Source organism: Artemia franciscana, chromosome 1 (genome assembly GCF_032884065.1).
Source record: "Artemia franciscana chromosome 1, ASM3288406v1, whole genome shotgun sequence".
Lineage (NCBI taxonomy): Eukaryota > Metazoa > Arthropoda > Branchiopoda > Anostraca > Artemiidae > Artemia > Artemia franciscana.
This window is the reverse complement of record NC_088863.1, coordinates 68661553-68686827: the sequence shown is the minus strand read 5'-3', so window position 1 is coordinate 68686827 and position 25275 is coordinate 68661553. Positions and strand designations below refer to the sequence as shown.

At 33.7% G+C, this 25275-nt stretch overlaps 1 protein-coding gene across 1 annotated transcript in view; it reads left to right on the top strand.

Moving 5' to 3' along the window:
- Positions 1 to 25275, top strand: part of LOC136033283 (dorsal-ventral patterning tolloid-like protein 1) — a 120309-nt gene that overhangs the window by 80423 nt on the left and 14611 nt on the right. The window contains exons 5-7 of the mRNA XM_065714045.1: positions 10691 to 10834; positions 14675 to 14816; positions 20975 to 21096. Coding sequence (XP_065570117.1) covers positions 10691 to 10834; positions 14675 to 14816; positions 20975 to 21096 — 408 coding nt within the window. The remainder of the gene's footprint in view (positions 1 to 10690; positions 10835 to 14674; positions 14817 to 20974; positions 21097 to 25275) is intronic.

The following is a 25275-nucleotide window of genomic DNA, read 5'->3' as shown; positions in this document are numbered from 1 at the left end:
TAAAATTAGTATAAAAGCCTGATTCTTTTGATATATCCATTGGTATCAAAACTCCTTTTTCTAGAGTTTCTGTTATTATTGAGCCGGGTCACTTCTTTCTTACAGTTCGTGAACACGAACTGTTTGATAGAAGAAGTGTGGCTTGTCATCAAATTCGTTGTAACGAACTGTAATAAGGCTGTAAGGCGCTCGGCTCAATAGTAAAAATAGAATGTTACATCAAACACCAATAGTTACATCAAAATATTCGCATTTTAATGCTGATTTTAAATATATGTTTCATCAAGTTTAGTCTTACCCATCACAAGTTACGAATCTTAGAAAATTTGCCTTATTTTAGAAAATTGGAGAAAGCCCCCCTAAAATTCCTAGATTACTAACGAAAATCGGACCATCAGATTCAACGTATCAGAGAACCCTACTGTAGAATTTTCAAGTTCCTATCTTCAGAAAGGTGGAACTTTGTATTTTTTTTTTTTGTTAGAAGCCAGATCACGGATGTGTGTTTATTTGTTTTTTTTTTTTTGTTATTTTCCCCAGGGGTTATCGTATCGACCCAGTCGTAGTAAAAATACGCGAGAGGGCTCATTCTAACGGAAATTAAATTTTCTAGTTCCCTTTTCAAGGGACCAAAAAAATTAGAGGGCACCCATGTCCCCTCCTGCACTCATTTGTTTCCCAATGTCAACAGATGAAAATTTTGAGATAGCCTTTTTGTTCAGCATAGTCAAAAAACCTAATAACTGTGTCTTTGGGGACGACTCAATCTCCCACAGTCCCCAGGGGAGGGGCTGCAAGTTACAAACTTTGGCCATGGCTTACATATAATAATGGTTATTGGACCGTGTACAGACGTTTTCAGGGGTGCTTTTTCACGGTGAAAGGAGGGGGTTACGTGGGAAGATCTTTCCATGGCGGATTTTTTCATAAGGGACGAGAATTTTCATGACTGGGGTGCAGGATTTTCTAGCATTACTTAAACAAAAAAATGAGAAAATGAAAAAAAAGCTTTCTTAACTTGAAGTATGGAGCAGCATTAAAACTGAAAACAAACAGAAAATATTACGTATATAAAGTGGTTGGTCTCCTCCTCAATACCTCGCTCTTCACGCTAAAGCATTTTTAGTAATTTCAACTATTTATTCTACGGCCTTTGTGATTCAGGGGGTCATTATTAAAGAACTGGGACAAAATAAAGCTTTAGTGTAAAGAGCAAGGCATTGAAGAAGGGGCGAACCCCCTGATATGCGCAATAAAAATATACAAATATAGAAGTTTGCTACGTAAGTTAATTGGTAAGTTACATATATTTATTACTAATAAAAACGTTCTCAAAAAAATAAAAAGTTCTAGTTGCCTTTTTAAGGAACCAAAAGTTGAAGTGCAACTAGGCCTCCTCTCCCCCCTCACCCTTCTTTTATCAAAATCGTCCAATCAAAAACTATGCAATAACCGTTTAGCCAAAACTAAAAATTAATTCACAAACTTTCGTTTTAATTATTTATGTACAGTTGGCCAAAATCAAAACATGCATTATTCCAAAATGTTCAAACATTATTTTTTTTAAATAAGTTTTTTTTTAACTGAAAATAAGGAGTGACATTAAAACTTAAAACGAGCAGAAATTATTCCGTATATGCAAGGGGTTGTCCCCTCCTCGACGCCTCGCTCTTTACGTACGTGAAGATATCCCTATGAAGGAGCTACGTGAACTCGAAAGCAATGAACATAAGGCTGTGTGGGTTTGGTGCAAACCATCAGCCATGCTCTCTGCTTACTCATGCATCATCTTTGCTTCAATCTACTACCCTGAAAGTGCTGAAAACCGCCATGATCTTGTCAAATACCTCCAAAAGACTGTCGACCACCTTCGTGTTTTTTTTTTTAAAGAAATCCTGCTATTATTCTGGCTGGGGACTTTAACCAAGAAAGGCTGGCTAGCATCATGCCTTTCCCTCAAGCAGGTTGTAAATTTCCCAACACATGAATTCAGCAGCATAATTGGTTTAATCCTGACCAACTGTGAGACATATTACCAAACCCTGAATCCCTTGGGCCGCTTGCCTGTTCTGATCACAATGTTGTGCTCTGGTCAGCTGCCGCTTCAATACCCAAGCCTAAAATTAAGCGTGTCAAGTACCGTCCACTTACGGATTCAGCAATTAGCACCTATGGTAGATGGATAGCTACTTACCCTTTTACAGAAGCCCATGCCAAATACCTTGAGTTTTTTCCTGAAAAGACTTTTACTAGATGTGAAAGTGATAAACCCTGGATAACCCCCCAATTCAAGAAAATAATCCGAAAAAACTGCAAGCTTTTCCAAGAAGGGGATTTGCAAAATGCGAGAAAAATTGCAAAATCACATTACCTCTTTCACGAGAAGTGCGAAGAAAGATTACGAGCATGAGAAATTTTCGGACAGTCTTAGGCACACTAGTCCCAAAAATGGCACAGAGCGGTCAAGCAAATCACTGGCAAGTCCATTCATAACAGCATAAAAATAAGCCACCCTTACGGGACTTACACAACTGCTGATGAGGTTAATCAATATTTCACCCGCATCTGAACCTCATTTCCTTATCCCACACAAGCCCACAAGTCTGAAATACTTGACTCCTGCGCAGATAAAGGTGAAGTTGTTTTCGACGAGATGACAACCTATAACACCCTGATGAAGGTTAAAGTAAACTGTTCAGCTTATCCAGACGAACTTCCACCCAAACTTATTCGAGAATACTCCCCTTTCATTGCGAAACCACTCTTAGTGCTGATAAGCCTTTGCTTTCGTATAGGGATCTTTTCAGCTATTTGGAAGAAAGCTTACGTTAGAATAATTTCGAATGTTACCAACCCTAAGAGTTGTGACGAGCTTAGACCTATTTTGCAAACACCATGCCTGGCAAAAGTGGCCCAAACCTTTATCATGAGGGTCTTACTTGATCAAATCAAGGGATCTATCGACCAGAGACAATACGGTGGACTGAAAGACTGTAATACCTCAGTGTACCTAGAGCGGATGTACGATAGTCTCTTCAAGTTGGTCGGAAAAGGTCACAGTTTTTAGACTTTGGTACCATAGATTTCCGAGAGGTATTTGATTTAATCAATTACATCGTAGCTGCCCTTAATCCCAAGCTAATGGGGGCTAAGAAAAAGACTCTTACGCTCATGTGGGACTCTCTCGGTCAGAGGATGCATCGCGTGTTTTCTCTCTACGAAAGTGATAGTAATTCCAAATGGTTCTCATCCACCTGTGGAGCCCCTCAAGGCACTAAGCTTGCAGCTATTGTATTCTTGTCTGTAATTAACTTCCTCATAACTGACTATGATGACCACTACAAGTTCGTGGACGACCTGTCATTTATCCTGAAATATTTAGTACAAAATGGAGTTGTGACGCCACAATTCAGTTCAAATTTTTTCAGTGTTTTCACAAAAGAGTGCGCGGAGCTAAATCTTGAGATTAATGTGAACAAGTCGAAGATAGTGTGTTTTAATCCTCTAATAAGTGATGTTATGGAGCCAAATTTTCCATTCCTTCTAACAAACAATATCAAGATCCTTGGAGTTACTTCTTCCAATGACTTCAGCTTTGCCGCACATATTGAAAACGTGGTTAAAAGTGCAAACGCTAGTATACAGACTTTAAACGGTATGCGTTCAGTGCGAACACAGAGAGTATTAAGTATGAATAAATAGCGTATGTCCGCCCCATTCTGCAATATGCGTGCCCTGTTTGGGTGCCCTCAGCCCTTAGAACAGTGTATCTTTGTCAGGAGCTTGAATCGGTTCAATTGCGAGCGGTATCGATCATCTTGGGCCGCCGTGACATCCCCTACGAAAAGGCTCTGGAATTACTAGGACTCCCGTCACTCCAAAATTGGTACGGCACACTGATAATGAGTTTTAGTAAGTTCTTGCTTTCTAAATCTCAGCACCGTGACATTCTACCTGATCAACCTCTACCATCAAGAGCGAGAAAGCAAGATGAGTTTGTTCCCGTTAAAGCAAAAACAAACCGATACGGTAATTCTTTCGTCCGGTTTTCGTCAAAATGTGCAATAAGAGTTAATATTTATAGTTTGATTTATATTTACAAGTATAGTTTGATTTTGAATATGTTGTAAAGAAACACAAATCAGAGATAGCTGTCAAGTTTTTGCTATTAAACCTGTCTCCTACTACTACTACTACTACTAGTAAGGACATTACTGTATAGTAAGGACATTACACAGCAGAGATACTGGATAGTGTGGATACTCCTCTGCCTGTTTTGTAGACTATATTCTTAATGTAGTAAAGGTATTTGTTTGGGAAGAAAAATGCAGAATATTTGCCATGACTTGATGCTCACTTAATTGGACTATCTGTCTTGCTTTTTCTACAATTAGCCAAGACTTGACTTGCCCACAACTATTCCACTTTAATTCAAAATCTTTAGCAAATTACAGACGGTACATCACGTTAGCATATTAAAGACGTTACAAACTTAACATTCAGTAATCCCATGGCAATTCTATGAGTAAATTTTTATCTGGGTTGAATGAAATCCGTTTATATTATCAAAATTTTACTTAACTGTATGAATATAAAGCGGAATTGTAAGTGTATTGTATTAAAAGGTGTCGAGAATATAAGTTTAATAGCATTGATATACACAAAATAAAAATAAAAAAGTACTGTTTTCAAAAACAAAAATCGTGAGTATCATATGTATACCATTTTTATTTTGTATTTCAAAAATATTACAAGCGAATTTCTTTTGTTATTGGCTTGAAAAAATCATCTGGTGATATTATGTTTGAATGTGCACTTTTGTTCTTGTGGAATACTTTATTAAGCCATTTCAGTTTTTTATGTAAATATGTAGTATTACACGAGCCATTATTTCAATAAGAATATATCATTGAACTACTTTGTTATGTTTCCAATATTTTTTTTGACCACCCCCGTGGTACTCGATGGCCGGTAATCAGCATTTGATGGTTTACTCTATAGTTAAATCAATATTTATTGCGCACTGAGGGATAAACACTTACATCATATTTTAAAAAATGTGAAGATTAAGATGTGTGCACATGATAAAGTCATCGTTGCGTTGAATGCTGATAAAGACCAATACTTGAACTATATAATAATTATTAGTGGTGACAATATTGGAAAAGTATGCGTGCGTTGTCATGACAGTGAAAGATTAGAATCCTAAGGAGTATCGAAAAGATTTAACTCGTATGATGGTGGATATCCAAGAGCAACAGTTTTAGAGAGGTTAGTGTTCTAAAAGAATACAAACATAAAACTATTAGATGATGACGAAGACCAATTTCTTGCTACTGCTGATGGTAAAACGTTACCAACTGATAGATCATATAGGTGTCTTACTGATATTAGCATTCAAATGAAAGCAGAGGGGAAAAGAAAGACATTCTGTTGCACCAATATTATAAGCTATATATTATCTATTTGCCAAAACTACAATTTACGCAAAAAATGTGGTAATAGACAATGACATCACAAGTAAAATAAAAAGGACATTGACACACAAAGTAACAAAGGAAGTTGTTAGTTGTTAACTAAAACAATTGGAATTTACTAACTAGCTGAGTTTGTTGTACCCAAAAGTGCTTTTATTAAACTTTAGATACTCAATCAGCAAGTAAACACTCGAAATTTATCAATTAGCTGAGTTTGCTAGACTCAAAAGTGCTTTTATTTATTTTTTTATATCCAGTCGGTACCTAGAAGACTCAGAATTTATCAACTAGTTGAGATAATTGTACTCAACAGTGCTTTTACTGAATTTTTGGTATCCATTCAGCAGTTAAAACACACGGAAATCATCATCTAGTTGAGTTTGTTATGCTCAAAAGTTTTCTCGTTAAATATTTTGGTACTCTGGTAGCAATTAAAACATTAACAATTTATTAACTAGATGAGTTTGCTTTGCGCTTTATCAAATTTTTGTTACTCAGTCAGTAACTACTACACTCGGAATTTATCAACTAGTTTAGTTTGTTGATTGAAACTACTTTTAATAAATTTTTAGTACCCAGTCTGCAGGTAAAGCCCACGGAATTTATCAAGTACTTGAGTTTGTTGCACTCAAAAGTGTTTTCATTAAATTTTTGTTGCTCAATCAGCAACTAGAAAACTGGAAATACACCAACTAACTGAGTTTGGAACACACAAAAGTGCTTTTATTAAATTTTTTATACTCAGTCGCTAGTTGAAACTCACGAAATTTATCAACTAGTTGAGTTCATTAGACTCAAAAGGGCTTTTATCAAATTTTGGTAGTCAGTCAGCAAGTAGAGCACACATAATTTATGAACTAGCTGAGTTTGTTGTACTCGAAAGTGCTTTTTTTAATTTTTTTTATACTTGGTCGGTAGCTAAAAGACTCAGGATGTGCTCTAAATTAATTTTATTAGATGTTTGATACCAAATCAGTAACTTAAACACTCGAAATTTACCAGCTAGCTGAATTCGTTGTACTCAAAAGTACATTTCTAAAATCTTAGGTTCTCACCCTGTAACCGAGGTAAACACCCCATTAACCTATCTCAGATTCTGTTATATCCCCCATGTACCCGCTAGTAGTACCTATGTCTCTGAAAATTCCTTTTCTTACATCTCAGACTTTTTAATAGACATTCTAAATGTTCGACTTGCTTGCGTGTCTTAAAAATAATGAAAATATGACAAAGTAATGCATAAAATATTGATATTGAAATAATCGCTTATAGAATTTCGTCATAAAAGATGAATGCCTTCCATAAAATACTTCATCATGTTTTCTCTTGACATGGCACTAATTCTTTTTAGTAGTTACACATGAGTTTTAACATAAATTCAGCTAGAAACTTGTCACAAATCTCATCATTGGTATTATTGGGTTTACTGACTGTATCTGTTGGTAAACTGTCGATGATAGTAATGACGTTTGAAGAAGCTTTGTTTTTCAGTAATACCTTTATATGTTCCATTAATATTTTGTGTGCCATTTTTATTTTACTTGTGATTTCATTGTCTATTACCACATTGTTTTTAAGTAGATTACAGTTTCGACAAATAGATTGGAGATGGCTTACGATATGGTGCAGCAGTAGGCTTTTCTTTTCCCTTTGCTTTAATTTAAATGCTAATATCAGAAAGATGGCGATATAATCTATCAATGGATAACGTGTTACCACCAGCAGTAGCAAGAAACTGGCCTTGGTCATCAACTAACAGTTCTATTTTTTCCTTTTCTTAGAGCACTAATCTCTCTGGAAATTTTACTCTCGCATATCCACCATCATATAAGTATAATCTTTTTGGTACTCCGAAGGATTCTAATCTCTCCCTGTCATGACAACGCACGCATACATTTCAAAAAGTGTTACCTCTAGTTGCTGTTTCATAGTTCAAATATTTCTGTTTGTCAGCATTCAACGCAACGATAACTTTATCATGTGCACATACTTTCATCTTCACTTTTTTAAAATACGATGTAAGCTTTTATCACACAATTAATGTTGATGAAAGCATGCAATAAACCACCTACTGTAGATTACCAGCCTTAAAATACCACGGGGGTGGCCATATAAAATATTGGAAACGTAAAAAAGTAGTTCAATAGAATATTATTATTGATTTTTAAAATACAGAATGAAAATTGTATACATATGCTACTCATATTTGTTTTTAAGAAAAACAATATTTCTAATGACTTGTTTGGATTTATTCTTTTTTAATTTTTTTTATTTCAATGTTATTAAAGTTCTATTCTCGACGCCTTTTAATTTAATACATTTAAAATTACGCCTTATTTTCACTCAATGAAGTAAATTTTTTATAATATAAACCGGTTTCATTTAACCCAGATAAAAGATTTATTCGCAAAATGATCATGGGATTACTGAATATTAAGTATGTACAGTCTATAATATGCTAATGAGATTAACCGTTTGTAATATGCTATTGAAGTTTAGGATATATGCAAATAGGGTTTAGGGTATAATCTTTAGAGCCTCAGGTGTCATTCGGTACCCATGTATTAAATATTGACGAAGACCACACTGCCTTTCTATCCCAAAAACCAAAAACAAGAAAAATAATAGGGAATTTCTCAAGACAGTGGGGAACAACTTAAAATGAATATTTCGGCCATATGTCCAATGGCTGTCCTTAGCAATACATAAATACAAAAAATTACAACAGGATAAAAGCAATAAAACTAAAATGAATTTTTTTGAAAACATTCCCAATATCCTTACCTCAGCGAAGTTCAATTCAGTCCTGGTTCAACTTCGCTGAGGTAAGGATACTGGGACTATTTTGAAAAACATTTTCATATTAGTTTTATTCATTCTATCCTGTTGCAAGTTTTTTCTTCTTATATATTTTTGTATTGCAGAGGACGGCCCTTGGACAAAGGGCCGAATCATTCACTCTAATTTGTTTCCCAATGTCTTGAGAAATTCCCTATTGTTTTTCTTGTTTTGAGTGTTTGTACCCATCTATTCCATGTTGCTGTTGCAGTCGTTAGTAGTGGCAGTCATGGTCACAAGCAATCGAAGCCAAAAATGTATGTACCATATAATTGTAGTTTTTTAAAGGAGGATATTTAAATTGCTTTATTTGGTCTTATTTTGCAGTTAGGAAATTAGCTATTGTCAGTATTGTCTTTGTAGGAATTCTTCTTGAAATTTATTTTCTTTGTATTTTACAAGTACCTTCATCTCGTAAAACGTCCATCCCCCCTTCTCTTAATAAGAAATAAAGTTTCAGTATCTTCCTCGTGAAATCTATGTAAGGAACTTGTTTCAAGACTCGTATAAAAAGCAATATGCTGCATTTTCCTTGCCAAACGAATACCTTTACTAGAGAGTGCGACCCATTAAAAATATAGTCTGCACAACAGGAAGTGGAGTATTCGCACTATCTAGTATCTCTGTCGTGTAATGTCCTTACTATACAACTCTTAAAAAATTCATTAATTTAAGATATTAAAAGCAAGCCACGATTTGTCTTCAAACAGTTCGTGGTAAGGAACTATAAGTAAGGAGCGACCAAGCTCAATAGTTATATAAACTCTAGAAAAAGAAATTTTGATACCAATTAAAAATTGGATTTTTATGCTGATTCCAAATATATAAGTTTTATTAAATTTAGTGCTAACCATCAAAGGTTATGATCCTGAAAAAATTTGCCTTATTTTAGAAAAAAAGGTTAAACACTGCTAAAAGTTATAGAATCTTAATAAAAATCAAACCATTAGATTTGGTGTATCAGAGAACCTTCTGTAACGGTTTTATGATCCTATCTGCAAAAACACGGAAGTTTGTAATTTTTGCCAGAAGAAAGATCACAGCCGCATGTTTATTTGTTTCTTTGTTTTCCCCAGGAGTATTTATATAGACACAGTGGAGCCAGAACGTCGGTAGAGGGCTCATTGTAACGGAAATAGAAAGTTCTAGTGTCCTTTTTAATTGACCTAGAAATTTGGGGGGGGGGGCAACTACGCCCCTTCCCAAGCCACGTTTTCCCAAAGTCATCCGACCAGCCTTTTGAGATAGCTCTTTTGTTCAGCATAGTTGAAAGGCCCTACAAATATGTCTTTGGAGATAACATGACCCCCCACAGTCGATGGGAAAGGTCTCTAAGTTATAGAATGTGCCCATTGTTTACACATAGTATTGGTTATTGGGAAGTATGCTTACATATTTTAGGCTGGGAGGAAAGGAAAAATTTCTGCTTGGATTATTTGCACGGGGAGAATTTCCCATAGAGAGAGAAGTTTCCAGAGGATGAACTTTTCAGGGGAAATCTTATACTGGGCGATTTTGCAAGAATTCCTATGCTAAATTTCCTTACATGTCTTGCTTTCTCTTTAGTGACTCAATTTTATGCGTGGAGATCTTAATGCGTGGGTGATTGTCTGAGTTAAATTTTCGCCAGGATTGAATTTTCCAGAGGATATTTCCGTGGGGAGGGGGATTTTTCCTTCGAAGTGGAGCCAGATATCCTGGCGTTATTTGAAAAAAGATCAGAAATTAAATAACTAAATAAAAAAAATTAACTGAAAGTAAGGACCAGCATTAACGCTTAAAACGAGCAGAAATTGTTACCTACAGGAGGGGGGGTGCCTCCTCCTCAACACCTTGCTCTTTACGCTAAAGTTTAAATTTTATCCCAATTCTTTAAAAACTCCCGACTCCTGAAACACTAGGGTTATTTGATTTGAACAATTAGTAACTTTTTTTTAAGTGCCGATAAACTTTAGCGTGAAGAGCGGGGTGTTGAGGAGGGGGGAAACCGCTCATAAACGTACTAGTTTCTGTTCATTTTAAGTTTGCTCCGTACTTTCAGTTGAAAAAAATTGTTGTTTCTTTATTTAATTATTTTTAGATGTGTTACCGAAATAAAAGGCTTGTCACTTTGCATTTTAATTTACTTCTCTTAAATTTTTTCTTCCAAAGGTATTTGTTATTACTTGTACTTGAAAACACAAGGCATGAAACCGTAAGTTGAAATGACTTGGTCCACATACTTTTACAGAACAGGCCTGCGACATACGTGACAAAATACCCCAAGGCCGTTTATTTAATTAAATAGCTCCAATTAGCTAATTTTATGATTCAGTTACTTCAACAAATGCATTACCAAATTTTTTGAGTTTTTAATATAATATGAAATTTTTCAGGAGGATCACTGCAAGATATGCACTATTGTGGGACATCCAGCCCACCAGTTCTTGAGGTTCAAGGGGAAGACTTGATTCTAGAATTTAGAAGTAATGAGGCGGATAAATGCAAAGGATTTAAGGTCAATTTTGAAGTAAATGACAGTAAGTGAGTTTATTAATTTTTAAGAGAGTATCGTATAAATAGTTGTTCAGCTTCTAGTCCTTGTAGAAAAAGATTAGTTGCATTTGTCATATCGGACCTTACCGAGTGTTCTTACAGCCGGACGCAGTTAGAAGGACCGGGAATACAGCTGAATCGTAGGGTTTAGTCTAGGTATCTTTAATTTTGACAGTGAGTTTACTTTTTACCTTGTGTTTTGTGTCGTTGATAAAAAGTTCAGTCAGGACCCATTAAACTAAAATCAACAGTATTGTTGTCCTCTATAATTGATGCAGAGATTCGGGAAAATTAGATATCGAAAGGGAAATTTAGGTATCGATATATTATACAGACTCAAATATATCGTCAAGGCTTAGAAATGATAAACTGATATGACAAAATGTAAGACGGCTTTACTGCTTTTTGTAGAAAGACAATAGCGTTGTTGAACAGCGATTGCCAGTTTTGAGACGTTGACGCGGACCATTCTAGACATGGAGCATGGAGCATTTCCTTCGAAGAATGATAGCAGGAAATCGAATTCATGAGAATGTCAGCCATGAATCGTGTAAAATGTGGCCATGGATGGCAGAATTAAAGCTTTTGCCAACATTGAAGGCTCCTAGATATAGAGTATAACGCTTGCTCATTAACAAGCTATTTTGTATACCAACCACCCTCAATACTGATACATAATTAAAAGTAAAAATATTAAGCCACATCTTTCAAATTTCACCAATTACCAGCATGTTCAACCTTTTGAGAAAAACTATACTAGTTTCCCCGCCATAAATAAAATACAACATATATTTTTCTGGTAAAATCAGAGCTTTCATTTTCAGTTTCCACTTCAAAAACAAAAGTACTAGAAGAAATTAAACAGCAGAATGACTTTCTTTTCTATTTCTTCCTTGTTCATATCTTCTTCCTCTCTCATATGCTAATTGTTTGCTGTTATTTTCTCAAGCGACGACCAATTTGAAATTCTTAGATATCTTTTTGTTAAGATTTCAGTCGAGGAAAATCTGTTTTGTTTTGGTAACACAGAATTTCTTGGAAAATTTGAAAAAACAAAACTTGACTATAGGTTGCAGTCAGTATAACTAAAACGTACCTAAAAATGCGGATTGTTTTGTATAGTGTCCCCGCTATAATGCACCCATCTACAAAGCTTAGAATTTCTTAGCAACTCTGCAATTGTAACGGTAAAATAGTACGATTGGGTGATGGCTGGGAAGTAGAGCAGCTTATAATTGTTGGTTGAATAATTTGGTACACATTATTTGTAGATTATATTTTAACGAGTGCAATGGTTAAATTCATTGTTGTGAGCACAGGAGGCGTCCAATTGGAACATACTGAAAAGGCACAATTTATGGAGCGATTCCTTTTGTTAAAGACTTGTGTTATCCTGAGGAAAATAGTGTTTATCAATGATGTTGCTGCTGAAAACTACAATCTATTATCATACGCAGAAGTCTGTAAAGTCTTTCTGGGTGCCCTAAAAAGAAGATATAGTTACCTTTTTGAAATCATATACAAGCTAACAGGAACATATTTTACGCGCCTTTAGAACCTATTAGGATATTTAAGGAAGCACACGGTCATGGGATGCTTATATTTTGTTATAAGCATTTCATGACTGATTATATATTATTTTTTATTATTATTTATATATTATTTATACATTATTATTTATTACTTTTATATTGATTATATTTCATTCTTATATATATATATATATATATATATATATATATATATATATATATATATATATATATATATATATATATATATATATATGTTCATATATATTTATATATTATTTGGTCTGTTCTCTAAATGAAATTTTCATATACTATTAATTCATACGATTTTTAAAGAATTTTCAAAAACTTTAGAATATTGAACCATACTATGCTGCATTGTGATGAATTTAGAAAGCAATAAATATAGCAAGCACAAATTAGGAGTGTTTGAAATGAGCAGTAGTTGAACATTGCTAAAACGTATTATTTTGAAGAAACCAAAATATCGTTAAGATGGTATTTGATCATTAGTGAGAAGTTGCGGAAACGGCATCTCTTTTAACTTTTAAACTGAATTTAATTGTCTTGTTCTCTTATCGAGTAGCAAATGCTGTTAGATCTTAAAAAATATCTGTTTTTACATAAGTATTTTCATACTAAAAGAAGAGCAGTATTTTCAAACTAAAACTGAAAGAGAGTGTCCAATCCACAGAAATAGCTATGTGCTCAAGAAATTGCGGGCTTAAGTTCTGATTCCATAGCCAAAAATCTTAATCTTTATGCTGTTTACATACTTCTATTTTGTTTTTTATTGAATGAATAGTTTCCAATATATTTTAAATAAATTTTTTAATAGGTTCTAAGTTTTTGTTCTATGTTGGGTTGTAGAGAAATAGAAAAAAGAATGTATCTAAAATATAACTGACTTTTTCAAAATACTTTTTTTTATGTTTTTGGAACTCCTCTAAAATAGTAAGTACTCTTGATCGAAAAATTTCCTTTTTGAAGATCTTTTATTATGGAGCGGCAATTCGTTCTGTATCAGTTGCAAAGCATTGATTAGTTAATTATCTGATTGGACCCGAACTTCAATAGGTGTGTGTCCAAATCCGGCTTGGACATTTTGAGTTTTCTTAAGTGTCTAAATTTGGGGGTCTAAAAACCATAACAGGATAAGGACTTACAACCTAGTCTAGTATCCTTTCTGGGCAGAGAAAAGTAGTTCAGCGGGCTAATAGTCTTTAGCTGGTAATAATACGTTGTTTATAATAATGATAATAAGACAGAAATAATAATAAATTGGCTATAGTAATAATGTAGACGTGGCTAATATATTCTTGTTTGATCTTACGAGGCTGTTGGTAAAAGTGTATAGCAGCACAAAGTATCTCTCTTTCGTAATTAAAACCCAAGAACGAATTGGACAGTCAAGTTTTTGCTTTGATCTTAAAGTGTGATTTGGCTGTACCATTGCCCAAATACAATAAAAATACTTGTAAAATAACCTATTAGACCGTAGCATACGGAACACCACTCCTATTGTGCAAATATAAGGGGCTGCCCCGCGCCCAACTCCCCACTCTTTATGCTAAAGTTTTTACTGTTTTAAAAGGTAGAGTTGAAAGAAAGAGTCAAACTTTAGCGTAAAAAGTGGGGCGTTGATGAGCAAGCAGCCCCTTTCATATACGAAGTAATTTCTGTTCGTTTTAAGTTTTGATGTCGCTCCTTACTTTCAGTTAAAAAAAACTTGTTTTTTTTACTTAATTAAAAACTTAAGCGGTAGGGCGTTTATCATACAAGTACCTTACTTGTGAAATTTCCTTTACTGGTTTAAAATTCCTGTTTTTTTTTTCAGTAAAAAATAGCCAAAAAAGATTTGTTTATTTTCTTTGGCTGCCGTTTTTGACAGTCGTATAAGGACTAAGTTTATTGGTTAAAAGTACGTCACAAAAGCCACTGGAATTAAAATACCTCTTTTTAGCCGAGAGGTATATTGAAGCAATATCCCGTTTCTTTACGGGATATTTACTAAAAATAATTGCCAGGAATGGTAGTTTGATCTTGCTGTATAAGATGTATATCTCAATGTTAAATGTTCATTGACCACACAGGAAAGCATGAGCTGAATTTTTATGGAAGGAACTCCTATTTCCTGGGAAAAAACAAATTTGGAATATTATTTAAAACATATATCCGATAATTTTCATTTATATTTTGAAATAAGATAACCAGCATTGTGCTGTTTAAGAAACATGTTGAATCTTACTATATATGTGAGTATTATCGACACTAGATTTCTTTTTATTTCAGTTGAATTTTCCTGTGGAACCGTTGCATCAGCAGTCCAGTTTCTTTTTCAATCTCCAGACTATCCCGAAGCTATTCTCAATGAAACTGCTGAATGTACAATAGATATTAGCCATGAATGTGAAGTTCCTATTTGCCAAATTAGGTAAGGAGTATCATATACTAGTATATCTTTTTAGAAACGAGCTCAATAAATGAATATTATTTGTAAATATGTAAATTATGTCTCCAAAACGACACTTTTTTTTCTGAAATTTGGAATACTACCATTTCCAAGTGTGCAAAAATTAACTAAGGGTATATAGAACTACGGAAAAATGATCTAAATAGGCAAAAAAAAGTGTATTGAATCTTTAGTTTGGAAGACAGAAGATGTATTAAAAGTGTGAGACTGCAAATCTAATTGCATTAAAACCTACATCTGACTTGGTACGCAAGGGGTTTTTTGGACGATCTTGTCTTCTTCTGTCACCCAAATTCCATCCCTAGGTTGTCCGAGGAAGACGGCCTTCTTTTACAAGGAGTATATATTCTAAATATATTCAAATTTTCTTCTTGCGAACACCATTAATGAGAGACGGGCCCGTTCAATTGTGGATTTCAGATTAACTAACTCTCTTTTACCATCTTAAATTTAAAATTCTCTTCAAACAAATAATATTGAACGCGACGATAATTTTTCGAGAGCAGTGAAGGGTTTCTGGAGCTGGAGGAGACACCTGAGGCTGTATTTGCATATAACCTAAACCTCATATGCATATACCCTAAACCCCATTCGCATGCTGCAGAGACTACATAATTAGCATTTAACAAGAGATAAATAATTTGCATACTTTCGTGAGCAAATATTCTGCTCGTACTATTTAAGAGAACGGATGTAAAAAAAAACTTGTTTTGTCTATGAATAACCTTTTATTTGGGTTGAATGATACCGGTCTAGCGGAAAGCGGAAGCGAATTTTAAACGCATTTTATAATGCGGACCGAACCTTAAAAAAATCGAAAAGTGATAGGTCGGCTACCCCTTTTTTCTCATGACGGGCACTTGGGTGAAGTAAACAGGCAACATTTTGTCCCCAATGAATCAGTTACTATGGCATTTTTTAAAGGGAACTTAAGGCAATCCATGCTCTACCTCCAAGAGCCCCCAACACTCCTCCCTGACTCTTTGCTCACCCCCCACTTTTTAACTTATATATTTTTTTCTAACGTTGGAATTCTTTTAAGTTTGATATTTTTTCAACTTTTTTTCGTGTCTTGAAATGACATTAAATATACTTATAACAAAAGAAATTCACTTGTGACACTTTCAAAATACGAAATAAATGTGATATAGATATGTTAGTCGCGATTTTGTCTATTTAAAAAATAGTGTTTAGTGACATGTTTTTTACTTTTTTTTGGGGGGGGGGAACTTGTGTTTATTTCATAAAACTAAACCGTAAGTTTTTTAAATGCTCAAATATTTCTAACGAAACAAGATGTATTTTAACTGTGAGCGTTTCTTTTCATGAAAAATTAACCCTCGGTTTCTAAAATGATCAAATTAACCGTATCCTTTTCTTTATTTCAAAACTAAAACCTTTGTTTCTTAAATAGTCGAATATTTTAACTTGATCAAAAATCATTTAACCATATAGATCCTTATTTGTCACAACTAAAATCTAAGTATCTTAACTACTCAAATACTTTTAATAAATTAAGATTTATTTTGACTGTGTGCAGTCTTTTTTATGAAAATTCAGACGAAAGTTTCTAAAATGGTCAAATACTATTAATAAATCAGATGTATTTTTAAACGCGTGTGTTCTTATTTCTGAAAACTAAAGACCAAGTTTTTTAATGCTCAAACATTTTGAAAGAAATAAGATGAGCTTATACCGTGTGCGTTCTTTTTCTTTATGAAACCTAAGCCCCAAGTTTCCCAAATGATCCAACATTTTTAATAAAATCGATAAAGTTCTAGTTGAGTGACTTCTCGCTATCTCAGAAAGGGGTTAGGCTAGGAAAATGAAACTTTCAGGGACGGGTCTATAGGCTAATGTATATCCCGGGAAGGTATTTGAAAGTACCCATCTCCACTTCTTCTACCTCTAGAGAGACCTGAAATTCACCGACATGACAGGTCTATTGAAATTTTGGCAAAAAAACATTTTACCTTAATTTTTAGTTACCAGCTGCCTTTTCTCTGCCTTTAGTTCTGAAAATGCAATTTCTGTTATTTAAGTAGAATTCTGAGCCATATCATTTTTTTTTTTTCAAAATTTAAGAAATGTATTTGCATATCATTCAAACCTTATAAATTGGGATTAAGAAAAGTTGTGAAGCTGAAAACAATTTTGCTATACTTCATTCAAGCAGAAGATCTATTTTGTAAGGTTTCACTTTTATAACACACATATTTTTGAAGGTTATCAAAGGTCAGGGCCCTCTAGAGGGAGAAGGAGTAGAGGTAGGTACTTCAAAATACCTTCCCAGGACATACTTTAGCCTGTAGACCCATTCCTGAAAGTTCCATTTTCCTAACCTAACTCATTTCTGCGATAGCGAGAAGTCAATCAACTAGAATTTTACTATAAAATCATATATATTTTAACGGTATGCGTTCTTATTTTTGAATCTAAGACCCAAGTTTCTTCAATATTAAATTTTTTTTAATAAACTAAAGTGTATCTTAAAAATTTGCCTTCCTTTTATGGAAACCGTATTTGAACCGTGTGTGTTTTTAAGTTCAGAAAACTAAACACCAAATTTCTTAAATGCTCAAATATTTCTAATAAAAAGAGATGTATTTTAACTATGGGTGTTTCTTTTTATGAAGCCTAAACCCCAAGTTTCTTAAATGATCAGATACTACCAATGAAAATAAGATATATTCCCACCGTATGCATTGCTTTTTATGGAAAATTAAAACCTTAGTTTCTTAAATTATCAAACATTGTAATTAAACTAAATGTACTTTAATCATATGCGTCGTTATTCCTTTCTATGAACTAAAACTCGAGTTTCTTAAACGATCAAATACTATTAATAAAAGCAGACTTATTTTAACCGTGTGTGCTTCGTTTCCATGAAAAAGGAAATCCAAGTCTCTTAAATGATATATCAGATTTTCTCCATGTGCATTCTTTTTTGTAAGAACTAAAACCCAAATTTCTTAAATTATCAAATATTTTCATTAAAATCGGATGCATTTTAACCAAGTGTTTTCTATTTTATGAAGACTAAAACCCAAGTTTCTTAAATGATCGAATATTATTAATAAAATCAGATGCATTTTAAAGGTGTGTGTTCTTGTCCCTGAAAACTAAAGTTTCTTGAATGATCAATTATTTTTAACAAAATTAAATGTATTTTAACCATATATTTCCTTGTTTTTCGAAACTAAATACCAAGATTCTTAACTACTTAAATGTTTTTAATACGGTAAGATGTATTTTAGCCTTGTGCGTTACTTTTTATGAAAACTAAAACCTAAGTTTCTTAAATGATCAAATATTATTAATAATGCATTTTAACCGTGTTTGTTCTTATTTCTGAACACTAAAGTTCTTAGATGCTCAATTTTTTTCATAAAATAAGATGTGTTTTAACCCTATGCGTTCTCTTTCTTTGTGTATTTTAACCGTGTGCGTGTCTTTTTATGAAAACTAAACTCCATGTTCCTAAAATATTCAAAGATTATTAACGAAAATCCGATGTGTTTTAACCGTTTACATTGATTTTTACTAGAACTAAAACCTTAATCTCTTAAATGATCAAATATTTTTAAGAAAATAAATATACTTTAGCAATATGCGTTCTTAAGTGTAGAAACTAAAACCCAAGATTCTCAACCACTCAAATATTTCAATACGATAAGATCTGTTTTAACCTTTTGGGTTCTTTTTTATGAAAACTAAAACCCAAGTTTCTTAAACGATTAAATATTATTGGTAATATCAGATGTATTTTAACCGTTTCTGCTTTTTTTATGAAAACTAAAACCGAAGTTAAAATATCAAATATTATTAACAAATCAGATGTATTTTAAACGTGTGTCCTTAGTTCTGGAAACTGAAGCCAAAACTTCTTGAATGCTCATATATATTTAATCAAATAAGATGTGCTTTAACCCTGTAAATTAGTTTTCTTTATGAAAACTAAATCATAAATTTCTTTAATGACAGATATGATTAAGAAAATCAAATGTATTTTAACTTTTTTTTGTTTTTATTTCTAACATAAGACCCAATTTACTTAAACGCTCAAGTATTTTTAATAAAATAAGATGTATATTTACCATGTTCCTTTTTTTAGAAATTAAAAACCCAAGCTGCTTAAGTGATCAAATATCATTAACAAAATTAGGTGTATTTTAACCGTGTGTCTTTCTTATTTTAGAAAACTAAACACAAAGTTTCTTAATGATCAAAAATTACTAATAAAACAAAATTTATTTTAACCGTGTGCGTTTGTTTTCATGAAAACTGAACCCCAAGTTCCTTAAATGATTAAATACTATTAATGAAAATCAGATGTATTCTGACCGTATGCATTATTTTTATTCAAACTAAAACCTTAGTTTCTTAAATGATCAAATATTTCTAATAAATCAAATATACTTTAACCATATGCGTCCTAATTTGTCAAAATTAAAACCCATGTTTCTTAACTTCTCATATATTCTTAATAAAGTAAGATATATTTTAACCGTGTGTGTTCCTTTTTATTAAAACTAAAACCCGAGTTTCTTAAATGATTAAATATTAGTAATAAAATGATATGTATTCTAACCACGCACACTTGTTTTCTGTGAAAACTAAAACCCCAGTTTCTGAAGTGATATCAGACTTTCATCATGTGTGTTCTTATTTTTAGAAACTAAACCCTAAGTTTTTTAAATTGACGAACATTTTTAATTTTTGATTAAATATTTTTAATATATAAAGTAGATATATTTTAAACGTGTTTGTGCTTGTCTTTGAAAACTAAAGCCAAGTTTCATAAATGCTCAAATACTATCAATAAAACTCAGATATGTTCTAAAATTAGACGTTGCTTTTTATAAGAAAATACCTTCTTTTTAAAATGACCAATTATTTTTAACGTAATCAAACGTACTTCAACCATGTGTGTCGTTATTTTTCAAAACTAAAGCCCAAGTTTCCTAACTACTCAAATGTTTTTAATACCATATGATGTATTTCAACCTTCTGCGTTCCTTTTTATGAAAATTAAAACCGAAAATTTTTAAATGATTAAATATTATTAATAAAATCAGTTTTATTTTAACCGTTTGTGCTCTCTTTTATGAAAACTAAAACCCAAATTTCCTAAATGATCAAATGCTATTAAAAAATAAAATATAATTTAAACGTGGGTGTTCTTATTTCTGAAAGCTAAAGCCAAATTTTTGTAAATACTCAAATATTTTTTTTTATTAAAATAAGATGCAATTTAACCGTGTGTGTTCTTTTTCTTTATACATGCAATTAAACCGTGTGTGTTCTTTTGTAAATATTTCAAATAAAACAAGACGTATTTTAACCTTATGTGTTTCTTTTCATAAAAACTAAACCTTAAGTTTCTTAAATAACAAAATATCATCAATGAAAATCACATGCATTCTAACGGTATGCATTATTTTTTATTAAAACTAAAACATTTGCTTCCAAAATGATCAAACATTTTTAATAAACTCAAATGTACTAATAAACCCTATGGATACATCTTATTGGATCTCAATCAAAACAGACCAGAAGAGTTACGTGTGGTCACGGATATTTTTGACAATGAAATTACCGTATATCTACTCGTGAATAGTAAAAAAGGTAATTAGTTGCCAGCACGACAGTGAAGAAACTAAATGAAACTAGACATTGATTTTCCATTCAAGGTAATTCAAAACTATGGCTTAGGAAGTCTATACGGCATTGGAAATGTTAGCTATTCCCTCTTTTTTTTTGTCCTTTCCGGTTTTAATGTGTTGCGCATCGGATCTACAGGCGACTTTCTGAATTTGAGTTATACAATACGACGCAATAGACATGTTTTTGTATCGCAATAGTATGATCATGTGAAGCCTGGGCTAGAGTTCAATGCCAAACCAATTCTTTTTGTTTGTTTCAACAAAGTCCAAAGTCCAACAAATTTTGGTTCATTTAAAGCCCATTCAAATTGGTTCATTTAAAGTCCAAACAAATTTTTTCTTTATCGTAACGAAGAAAAAAGCTGCCATTTCATTTCAATCTACGTAAGTTCCAGTAGTGTCCGAAAATGTATTGATATGATACCTTGAACATTATACAATATTTTTTTTTAGGCTTGACTTCCTAGATTTTGAACTACAGCCTCCAGAGAGAGGAGATTGTAACCTAGATGCTTTTGTTGTTAGAGCAAATGAACCTGTTCCAACTCTCTGCGGTGTGAACTCTGGCCAGCACAGTAAGTTTACCTAGTATTGAATAAGTATAAAAATGAATACGAATCAAAATCATAGCCAATTAATTGCCTCTTTCAAAATATTTGTTTGTGAAAATGAATAACCTCTAAAAGACATAAACAGACTTATGCGGAAGCGAAGTTTTGATTTTTCGTATGGAAATAGATTAGTTTATTCATAACAAGAAAATTCGGCCTCACAAAAATTAATCCTCCTAAACTGGCAACGAAAAATTACCCTTGACAAACTAGCCCCCAGAAAGCAATCTCTGAAAGAATCTTGGCTCCGGAAAGTTTCTCACCAGAAAACTTAACCCATTGAAACCCGCTTCAAGGGAAACTAGCTCTTGAAAACATAGTCCCGAAGAACTGGCCGCCGCAATTTTTGTCCCTAAGATTTACAAAAGCTCTGAGAAGAAAAAAACATGCCCTATGATGTGTTTAATTTAAATTTATGAATCAAGCTTAATCCAAAGAAAAACTTGGCCCTTAAAAATTGTCAACCATAGATTGCACTTCAAAGGTAGAAACCTCTGACAGGGGCCTGATAGGGGCCTTTGCTAATAATTTCTTAGAATATGCCCCTTCTCAGGTTTCTACGACCACTCTTTTTATATGAATTGGCCGGGAGAAAATAATATATAAGATGTTTTTTAGATCTTTACAAGGTGAATACTAGAGTATTGACTCTTAAAGGCTCAGGTTCTACTTTTGTCTCTTATTATTTACTATTGCAGTATTTTTAGTTTAAGCAAAGTCAAGGAGGAATTGAAACCTTTAATAGATTCAATTAGACCATTATCTCTGCCTATCCCATTACCATCCGCACTCGAATTACATCCGTGGCAAAAGTGTTTGTCAAGATGAACTCTTGCCTATGGTGAAAGCGCAAAATCTAGCTCTTCCGTCAATTTAGTCAATTTAGCTCTAATCTAGTCAATTATTTTGTTGTCATTTAGCTCTTTACCAAGTTAATACTAGAGTATTGACTCTTAAAGGCGTAGGTTTTACTTTTATCTTTTATTGTTTACTATTGTGGTATTTTTAGTTGTTAGTAAAGTCGAGCATGAATTTAAACCTTTAATACACTCATTTACTGTTATCTCGGCCTATTTCATTTCCATCCGCACTCGAATTGCATTTGCGGCAAAAGTATTTGTCCAGATCAACTCTTGTCTATGGTGAAAGTGTCAAATCTACCTGCAAATTAGCAGGCACTCACGAGATCGGTTCTCCTACTTCTATAGGGATGTGAATCTTAGACGCTGAAAGTATCAGAGGTACATGATCTGAAAGTCTTTGGCCATTCTTGCCTTCGGGGGATCCTCGACAGAATGAGCAATGCAAATCTCGGTCAATCATGTTCCTAGCGCCTTGACACCGGGTCAGTTATCAAAAAAGCCGTCTGCGCTTGTATGGGCATCTCCAACGCCGAACACCTTAGGTGCTGTTCAAAAAACTCCTTCACTGCCAGCCTCTTTTGGGTTGGATGAAACACCAAGGGGGACAAAGCAAAAACTTGGCTCGCCTGTGTCAAAGCTGACCTTAAACCTCGGGCTTCACCGCTTTGGTCGATGTTGTGACAAAAACTGGCTTGAAATCAAGCAGACATGAGCCCTAGACCACCAAAGATGGAGCTCAATCGTCTACAAACTATTAGATGCCAGGGAGTCGTTGTCCTGACCCGAGTAAGTATGTGCAAGTACTTGTCATTACAATTTGTAGATACTCTGCTCAAGTAGCCAAACATTTCAAGTTTATGTGGATGGGATGGACAATTGGTTCTCGGAGGTCATGATTTGTCCTCGCAAAGATATACAAAAGAAAATTGACCCGTTTCTGTAGATGTTTGAAATATACAAGCTTATTTTAGTTTTGACGAGATTTTCGAAGAAATTAAATTGTAGCTTCGGGGGTGGGGGAGGATTAGGACCTGGGTTAGCTGCCCACTTCCCCCCTAACAAGCATACATGAAAACATATTAAGTATACTTAAAAAACTTCTGCTAACGGTTTCAAGTTTTTTTTAAACTGTTTTTTAAAGGTTAAATAGAACATAAAAGAATATAATCAATGTTTCAATAATTCCTAGTGAATACTGTAAATAATGTTACGGTACAAGAACATCCCACAAATTTGTGCATAGATCTTATGACTATTATTCAAACCTCCAAGTCAAAAATGACCTCGTTCTGAGAAGAAACGATAAAAATTTGTAAAAACTGTAATTTATACCTAATATGCATTTAATGCACTTATGTCTCAACTCAACTTCATCATTTCCATAAGTACTTTTGTCTAAGTACTCGATTAGTAGCACTTCATGTGGATGGCTCGTTTTGGCACTTAAAGTAACGTAGATGCAAAAGTACTACCTATATAAAGTGTCTCAGTGGGGTGATAACTTGCTACATAGACAGTCATCATATAGCAGAGTGACACTCAAAAGGAGTGACACTCATGACACTCAAAAGGAGACGACTGCTCGACAAAGTCAATAATATTTGAGTGTCTGTAGTCCCTCTGCTGCCTTGAAATACCAAATTCTTTGTCTCGGTCACTTTTGTGATACAAAGCATCTGCCAGTACTTGCATCATAAAATAAGCATGAACCCAGGCAAGACGTCCAATTACACACTAAAATCTCTGTACCACCGTCATTCCTCTACCTCTAGTCAATCTGAATGTTGTTTTCAGATTCCTCATCGGCTTTTGTTCTATGACCAAATCTGTAAATAAACCGGCCCAAAATCTGCCTGATCTTCTCACAACTTGTAAGCCTTTGTCGAAAGACTGGAAAAGTGTTGGGCTTGTATGCTCTGTTAATCCGCTGAACAGAACATATCTGAACAGAACATCTGTATCTGACTTCGTTTAGTTGTTATGGCCAGGTGCTGCTAGGTAAAGGTGCATGTCGAAAATTATTTGCAAATGAGGTTTGTAAACACCAATATTCAAGGTGCCAGAAGAAAATTGACCTACCTAAAACGATTTTTGCAGTCTAACTTTTGATAGGATCAATCGACCAAACTGGGAATCCTTCCTTGAGGCAGGAAGGATGCATCGCATTCGTATTAATTTTCGTGGAATTTTTTCACCAAATGGTGTCTGAGTAATTGAGAGTGTCTGGTACAGCCCTTACTTCCTCTATGTAAAAGCGGGTTTAACGTGCATTAGAAGCTGATTGCTTTAGAGTATGAATAAAACCAATCTCTTCAGATGCTTTTAACACTTTCACAAGATATTCTTGTCATTACTTTGCCTTCACCTTGTTTAATGGCTTACATGTATCAGCGTAAGGTTAAGAGCATTATGGATGCGGGACAGTTTTGAGAGGTGTGCAAAACTATTTATTTGATTGGGTGTGTGTGATGGGGGGGGAAATATATAAGATGCTAGGACACGACTTTTTATTGGTATTTCGGCATAAAAAGTGTATTTTTTTTTCTGCTTAAATCCTACTTCGTGTAATATCCAACGTATATCAATGCACGCTTTATCTCGGGTGTGTCTGTGAGGGGGAGGGGAACCACTCAGGGATGGTCAAAACACAGAACTGAGTCCATATTCCTGATCTATTTACCATATTTTCCTGTCACCGACTTTTTCAAAGTGACAATTAATTCTTATTTAAGTCTTTCCAATTCGAAGTATATTAAAATCAAAACTACTGCATTTTGTTTGAGTTTACCCCTAAAATCAACTTAGATTGACTGTACTAATAGGAGAAATTAAAAAAAGTTAAGAACCTTTAGTTAAGAAGTTAAAGGTATTAAGTTGAAAATTTCCCAGATTGTTGAGAGATATGTTGAATTAAATGTTAAGACATTATCAACATATGGGTGGTCAAAATGGTGTATCTGCCAAATTGGAGGAACAGCGAAAGGTTTTAAGCTATCGTGGAGGGTTTAAGCGGATGAACTAACTAAAAAATACTGTGAGCATCCAGGTCCTATACGTATGCAAAGACACTATGCGCATTCAGGTTGTAAAAAGGACGTACCTGCAATACCTCAGGAATGGCTAAGCGTGAAAATTAAAGTCTTAATGGGCCGAGCTGAAATTTCAAGTAGATACTCGATGGGACAATTAAGTAAATTTTTAATTTAGAATCAGGGGACCAAGATGAGCCTATCGAGAATAAAAATCTTTTAAAGATAAATTTGGTTGTATTTTTCCATTC